This window comes from Clarias gariepinus, chromosome 10 (assembly GCF_024256425.1).
Source record: "Clarias gariepinus isolate MV-2021 ecotype Netherlands chromosome 10, CGAR_prim_01v2, whole genome shotgun sequence".
In the NCBI taxonomy this organism is placed as follows: domain Eukaryota; kingdom Metazoa; phylum Chordata; class Actinopteri; order Siluriformes; family Clariidae; genus Clarias; species Clarias gariepinus.
The window spans coordinates 4,101,883-4,110,083 of NC_071109.1; the positions used below are offsets into that span (position 1 = coordinate 4,101,883).

The 8,201-nt window shown below is 33.9% G+C and overlaps 1 protein-coding gene across 1 annotated transcript; it reads left to right on the forward strand.

Moving 5' to 3' along the window:
• Positions 1–1,624, forward strand: LOC128531788 (tyrosine-protein phosphatase non-receptor type substrate 1-like). The gene is made up of 5 exons (XM_053505937.1): positions 1–43; positions 208–591; positions 713–823; positions 1,073–1,188; positions 1,511–1,624. Exons 1-5 carry the CDS (start codon positions 1–3, stop codon positions 1,622–1,624), a joined length of 768 nt encoding a protein of 255 aa, XP_053361912.1.
• Positions 1,625–8,201: the final 6,577 nt, after the last annotated feature.

Genomic DNA, 8,201 nt, shown 5'->3' on the forward strand with positions numbered 1-8,201 from the left:
ATGATAACCCTGTGGATTTGGAGTTTGATCTTCAGCATCTTTTGTAAGTAATTAGATAAGCATTTATTATTTTTAATCCGATTCTTGCTTATTATAATGATTTGTAATTTGTAATTATTTCTACCTAGATTAGATTAAAACCAATAAAATCCCCTTTTATTTAATAATATATAAATTACATTTTTGACTGATTAGTTGTTTTTCCAGGCAATGTCCAAACTGGTAGACGCTGGGTTACTGCACAGTCCTTCAAAGAGTCACCAGTTTATCAGCCTAATAAAGAGCTCATTGTGGATCCCGGAGACTCGGCTACTCTGTGGTGTTGTATTTCTGAAAAAGAAGCTGGAAAACAAATTGCCTGGTTTAAGCAACCCAAAGGAAAAAAACCTCAGATTATAGTAACAATATATAAAACAGCTGGAGAGACATTTCTCAGTGAACCATTTACATCACAGTTACAAATAGGACGATATTTAAACTGTTTTAATATGACCATTTCAAGAATCATTCAGTCTGATGAAGCCATGTACTACTGTGCCCTGATAACACCCAACATTGTGTTTGCAGATGGGACTTATTTAAAAATTAAAGGTAGGGTTTCCACAAAACCTGATTTAGCTATTGGTTTAATATAGAGCTATTTTCCTTATTACAATTATCATCTTTCATCCCGAAGGAACAACACACACTCTTTACACCACAATCTTTATAGGTGAGCATGTCACTATTGCATCAGAGACATCTAAACCAGCTCTAAGTGATCATTCATTAATGTGTGAACCAACACTGCATGGAAACAGCACTAACACACAAGAGAAAACAGGTAAAATGTTGTAATCAGTAATTAATAAATTAATTAATGTTTAAATCCTAATTAATAACCTATATAAAAAAACAGTAATGCAGGTTTTATTTTGTTCAGTATAAATTGATAAATGCACAATAAAAACTCAAGTAGTAACACTTTCAGTGTTCATATAATCCATTCAACACTATGGATATACACGGAATTTTGCTGCATATGTAATAAAATGGTTTCAGGAATATGACTTTTTAAATTTTTATCTGACAGTGCTTGGCTTGGGAATGGCTTTGGGCTTGTGTGCACTTCTGATTTTCTGTCTCACTTATTTCTTACTGAGGAGAAGAATGGATGGTCCTATAGAAACATTTCCAGGGTTAAGGAAGGTAAGTGTGAAATTTAAACAGATACTGTATTTAAACATTAAGTAGTGAAGAGTAAAGAATATAGAAGTAATGATATATATATATATATATATATATATATATATATATATATATATATATATATATATATATATATATTAAATATTAACATTTATCAGGACACTTCTTTAAGTAACCTTTTAATTCATGGTTTATCTATGTGGCAGTGACATTTGATAATCATACCTGTACCAACTTGTTAAAGTGTTAAAGTCACTGCTGTCATTTCTTACTTCTTCTTCTTCTTCTTCTTCTTGTCCTTCTTGTCCATCTTTTTTTGCAGGAATCTCATTTTAACAGCTTGGCTTATAAATCTTTTAAACTCATCAAGTGGAAAGTGCACCGTAGAGGAATAGACGATTTGGTGTACACTAATGTGATGTATGGAAAAGTGTAATAAACCTCGAAAAGTTAAAGACCCAACCACATTATTAATAGAAAAACTGCTGCAATGCCACATGGTTTTTTAGGGTTGAAATATTGTTGTGTTGTCATTATTATTATTATTATTATTATCTCCTAATTGTGTAAATCAATCGCACCTCTATTAACAAGATAAACAAATTAACAATTGCAGTCTTATTTTTCGCATTGTATATACAGTAAACAATTAAAATAACCATAATGGGACCTGGTTTTAAGTTTTTTTTTTTCCTCCCCAAAAAATAAATTACATTCAATAAATAAAATTTTGTAGTAATAAATATAGTATACAAACAGTAAACAACAACCTTATACAGTAACACAATCTTAAAGTTCTTGCCACACAAATGTTTCCTCCTCATGCTTATTAGCTAGACAGGTAGAATTGCATGGATGCTGTGTAGCTGGTGGAGCTTACCATTATCATCACGGAACTGAATTAATTGTGTTCTGCTTATTAAGGTTAATCCAAAAATGCCTGGAAATTATCTTTATCTGTTGTTACATACTGTAACACACAATCTATTCAGCTCAGGTCAAGAAAACCTCATTAAAACTTAACACTGTGAGCTGCATGCTTTTGATGTTGTGCATGCACTTTTGTGAAGGAGAATGTATAATCTGTGTAAAAAGGGAGGTACTGTTAATGTGTCCTTAACAGGAAATAACATAATAGTAGTCAGTAGATGGAGCCAGATCTGTGCTACAGTGATGTACAGTAGAGTAAATCTTTTGACAAGCAAAGGGTTAATAAGTGTAAAAACAGTGTTAATGTAAATTAGACATATTGATATAAAGAGAATTTGGAAGGAAGATGTACCTTTTCTAGTAGGTCCTGGTCAATGGGCTTTGGCTTGTGATTAAGGGATGTTACTGTACTTCAATTTTAAGTAGTACTATGGGGCTATGGGAGAAAAAAAAGTGAGAAAACCACATCTGACAAACAAAATCATTCATATTAGTTAGTGTCCAATATGTACTGTACATTTCACATAATATTTCAAATGATTATTAATATGAAGGTTTCAACACATAGTTGTGTTCTATGATTTTATCTACCTGTCTTGAAAAAGTACACCTGCTCAGGTGAGATAAAAAAAAAGGAAAAAGAAATTCTATCATTGTGGGTGACCTGTAAGATCAAAGCACACTTTCAGTTTTTCTGTCGTAAGCTACAGCTGGACATCAGCTGGATATGCGGTGGGTATGCATTAATACAAACCTCTGACATGCAGTTACATTATTGTCAGAAGTAATAGAAAGTCAATTAACATCTTTCAACCAATCAGATTTGAACATGGAACAGTACCGTGGTACCTACAACTATATTATTATGAGGTATACGGTGTCTACCAGGGAGTAGTTCATTTTTAGTGTATTTCATGATATTATGTATTCATGATAACAGAGTTTTCTTTTGACCTCAATACTCTGTGCTATCAACAAACACATTCCTTAGTATAATCTATGTTCTGAAGGCTCATAATTAAGAACAATTCCCAAACTTCTGTTCTTCTCCACGTTATCTTTTATAAACATTCCAGACCCGATGTAACCACTACTACTGCCCCTTTTTTTTTTTTTTTTGGTGCTTTTTGTGCATGTATGCATAATTATCCTCCAGTCTTCCTTCCTGAACACTGACTTGTGTGTTTCATTGGGGGGGGTTGCCAGGATTCAGGTGGACTACAGGCTGAGCACTGAGTAGACAAAGGGGCGTCTACCATAATAAAAAAAAAAATCCTTTCATATACATCAGTCATGAGTTTCACTTTTCAAGACAACTTCTGGCTGATTCTTAAGTCATTTAAAGTCTCTTTATGTATTATTTAGCATAGTTTTTTAGATAATCCTTTCATTAGAAGCTTTAAACTTACATAATTGGGGTAAAATGTCACAGCTACTGACTGCAGTGTGTGTCAGAGTGAGGCACAATACAAAACAAGCCAGCTGCATCACTTTATACTGTCACATGATCAGTAAAGCAAAACCAGCTGAAATAAATAGGCAGTTGTCAATAATCTAAATGCAGTGGATGGACTTTTATTTTAAGAAAGTTGGTCTCTTCATTTAGTGCAATAGGGTGCTGTCATCAACTACCCAAGTCATACTGAAACTAATAGAGGGGGAGGCTGGGGATGCATTGTTCATACAATAAAACATGAAACATCATAATCTTTGCAAAAAAATAAATAAATAAAAGGTTTGGTGTTAATGACTGTAATATTTACTATAATATTTTACCAATATTTTGGCATTTGTGGTTTGAATCTGAAATGATTTATTTGACGCACCTCCCTCAACAATTACAATTCTCATATCTTTTTTTTCATTACATTACTACTGTATATAGTGTGTAACTTAGCAGAATCGTGAATAAAACCTGAAGGAACTATAAATAAATAACTGACTGTTTGAGTGACATCATGTCTGACAGCAAACATGCCGGTGTGTTTAGTCCAGATTAAAGTGAAGTATGAAGTCTGGCACTATAGAAGAGCGTGGTGACAATATTACACATCAGTATAACTACTATGAGATGACAACAACAACAACAACAACAACAATAATGATGTGGTTTGAGACAAACTTATATAGGTGCACATCCTGTGGAACGTTTGAGGGGTGACAAACTGATTTCTCATTGTGGTTATGTGAAAAGTGACTCAAGCAGTCAAATGAAACTATCAGAGCTGTGGTGTTTCAACACACACACACACACACACACACACACACACTTTACAAATGTTATTTGTAGGGGATTTTGATCTTGGTCAGTACAAGTGTACAAATAAAACAAAGAATACATTTGAGTCACACTTTTTGCAACTTATGACAAATCATTTAGTCAGTTAGTGTCGTTTTTAGTCTTCAGTATCACACTATAGTTTTGCCTTCTCTCTATCTCTCTCTTTCTCTCTGTAGTTTTGCATATGCGTGTGTGGTAGGAAATCAAACTATGAGAGAGAGACAGAGAGAGAGAGAGAGAGAGAGAGAGAGAGAGAGATTTGATTGGTTTGTGATACAAAGTGGTGAGGGAGGAGCCTCAAAAGAGATTTAAATAAAGCTCCACCCGTATCAACACAGACATCATCTAGAACATATCATTTAGAAAAAAAAAATACAAAATGATAAGGTTAAACTGTTATTTTTATATTATACTAATTATATATTTATGCACTTCACCTGTGGACACAATGATAATTATAACACATCAACACTGGAATATAAATACAAAGTGAAAAGGGTATATTAATTTATAATGTATAACTACACATGGTGGATTGTGAACCTTACAAGGTTTGAATTAAACGCCGTTAAAACCGTACTTGACTTCCCTGACATTATATGTGCTTGGTTCACCAAGAGTGTTTAAAAATAAGCTTTTAAAGTCTTTTAGGTTTTTGTCAATGAGATCCTTGAAGAGTTCCTGAATTAATATGCCATTGATTACTGTATATTGATCAAATCTTAATTTTAATCAAACCGGGTTTGTGCGCTAAATGAAAGATTACTGAACATACTGTGTTTCACTAAGCGTCAGTCCAGTTCCTTGGGTACACCCTGGAGGAAAAGTGGAGTTGGGGTGGATAAGAGAAAAGTTGAAGTGCTGCCTCCCATTCTATCGGCACTGCATTTACTGGCTGGGGTTAGGACTATGTGAGGGAATTGAACCCAGACCTTTCACATGGTGGGCATGAAACCTACTATTGAGCCACCACAAGGCTGTCATCTACTGTATTGACCAAAATCTAAAACCACAAGCGACCTCAAATGCTTTCTTAAGTTCACTTTTTTTCTACTGACAGTGCAATCAAGGCACCACAGAAGCTAAACTTCTCTCCTACAAAGAAAACCAAAGAGTCTCAGCTGTAAATCTGTAAAAACTGAATTCCCCTTTAACAGTGTAAAACAAGGTTTCCTGACAGCTTCCATTCTATATCATGGCAATTTATAGCAGAGGTTTATGTTTTAAAAACCGGAGTAGGGACAGTGTTACGGGATGCCAGCATCATGGTATAACACAATCCCTACTCCACTCTTTAAAGCATGATTTAAAGCATTACATTTTTTCCAGAAAACTAAGTCTATCCAAAGGAACTGTGATGCAGGCGACCAAGAAGAACTTGCAAACAATTACGGACAAATAAAGGCACTGGCTGAAAATGATTCCTCAAAATTAAGCCAAAACTTCTTATTCCTCATTGTCGTTGACTATTAAAGATGTGAGGTATTCCAAGTCCTCCAAATAACTCAAGCCACATGTCTTCACCTTTTGAGAGGTTTAACTTCACATAGGTACAACAATGGTAAACTTTCTCTATCTTAAATAATTGAAAATGCCCAACCTGTTGCTAGGCCTGTTGAAATCCAATTTTGATAGTAAGCATCTGAATTTCTGACCTCGTATGAACTGGCCTTGCATTTTAGATTGTGTTTTCTCTAAGCCTTTTGGTCTTTAACCTTGATTATGTACAAAGCAGGACTTTCATAGACCTTTGACCCTGGAGGTGCGAGGCTACAGTCCCAACCACTACACCACTATACTGCCTATATTAATCTTTCCTATTATAGAATTTCTGGGAAAATTTCCTACATTCTTAAGTTAATTAATTTATTTTTAAGTAACTTTACTGTTTTTATTTTGTAATAACCTTTTAAAAATAAGACCATCATGTACTAATTTTCTTAGCACATGTTGGTCTTATTTTAAACAGGTCATATCGGCATGATAGTTATTATTAGACTGCAAAACAGTTTATTTATTTTTGATTCCTAAGTTCATGTAAGATAATTATTTTTTTTTAAATGTGTATTATTACTATAAAGTTATGATATATTAAGTATATTAAGTATTAATAAAAATTCTAAAATGCAGTAGTAATAAAAATGTAACATTAAGTTGTTGTACTGTATATGTATTGTTTATTTTATTTTATTTTATTTTTTATTTTATTTTATTTTTATTTATTTTTATTTATTTTATTTTATTTTATTTATTTTCACATTTATTCATGGGGTGCTAAAATAATTTTGGGAAAAATAAAACTGCACAATGAGTTTCCTTGTCCTTAATTTACTTATACACTGTACAGTACACTGTATCTTGCGTGTAAACACAGGTTATTAGTTATTCCAGTACAAAACAAATTTAAGTTAACTTTTAAGCACTGCAAGGTCAAGCTCCTTCCTACAGATCAGTCACAAGCATTAATACATAGGTACACACACACACACACACACACACACAGAGAACCACAAATTAACTTACACCTACACACGAAGAACCACAACACACCTTTACAGAGCACACAGTGGGAGTTTTTTTAGTACTTTGCACTCTTACACACACAGTAGACAAAAATCAGTCAAACTAAAGTCAAACACAAACACCACTAAACACCATCAAAAAAGTTTAAACAAGTTTTTGTTATACCATTCCTTTTTTTGTTTGTTTGTAATATTTTTGCTAAATAAGAATAAACGTGTGATCTGTTTGTCTACAAATGAGACACTTAGACAATTTGTTGCAGAGAATAAACCTGAATTAGGATGATTATCATATTTACTAAGCATTGATTCATTTCAACTTTTTTAGGAGACTTAGGGAACAAGGCAGGAAACACCCTGGATGGGGTGCCAATCCATCGCACACACACATACACATACACATACACATACACAGACTAGAGGCGGGAATTGAACTTGGATTAGCAAAGCGACAGTGCTAACCACTAAGCCACTGTGCTGCCTTGGCTCATTTTCTATTATTATTAATATTATTATTATTATTATTAGTAGTAGTAGTAGTAGTAATCACCCTTTTCACCTACAGAAAGTGTTTTATATACATGACAGTAGGCACAAAAAGGAAGCAATCCCCCTAAGACCCCCCCCCCCCCCCCGCACCCCACTTATCCATCAATTTCAGGACACCCTGCACCCAAACACTAATGCGAACATAATACACATGAAATAAAACAAAAATAAAAGTAAAAAAAATGTTATACAGTGTGTGTTGGTGTGTTGTTCTACTAAACTACCAGAAGCAGCACAAGGTGCCACAGTCAGGTAGCTCAGTCTGTGATGTCAGAGTTTCATTTCATAACACTTTGGCTCTGAGTGAGATATGATCAGTTTGATCGTCTGACAGTGTAGCAGGAGGAGACATGCATTAGACACCCCTCGGACTGGAGATGTTGATGTTGATGTGGACTACATTGTTGGTTTTTAATAAAATCGGTAAGAATGGATGGACATTTATGTTTTCTGATAATATATAGGTTTAGCCCACAGTATTTTAAGAAATGTAAATATAATCTGTGTTTTTGTTAGATTTATGATAATCTGACTTATTATGTGTAGAATAAGATTGTGAGAATAACATTTCATTCTTTACATCTTGACATTAGATTCTGGACAATGTAATGATATTCACCAGCCGAACCCACTGATCACTGCTGATGTTGGTGAAAACGTGACTCTGCACTGCTTTAGACTGGGGACAGACACAACTGGTTCTATCGTTTGGTTCAAGCAAAAAGTGGGAC

What these genes read in the sequence shown, in the direction of transcription:
- LOC128531788 (XM_053505937.1), top strand. Translation starts at nt 1, where the DNA reads ATGATAACCCTGTGGATTTGGAGTTTGATCTTCAGCATCTTTT. An exon ending in TTTGATCTTCAGCATCTTTT is followed by an intron (nt 44 to 207) that starts GTAAGTAATTAG and finishes TTGTTTTTCCAG; the next exon opens with GCAATGTCCAAACTGGTAGA. An exon ending in CATTTCCAGGGTTAAGGAAG is followed by an intron (nt 1,189 to 1,510) that starts GTAAGTGTGAAA and finishes CTTTTTTTGCAG; the next exon opens with GAATCTCATTTTAACAGCTT.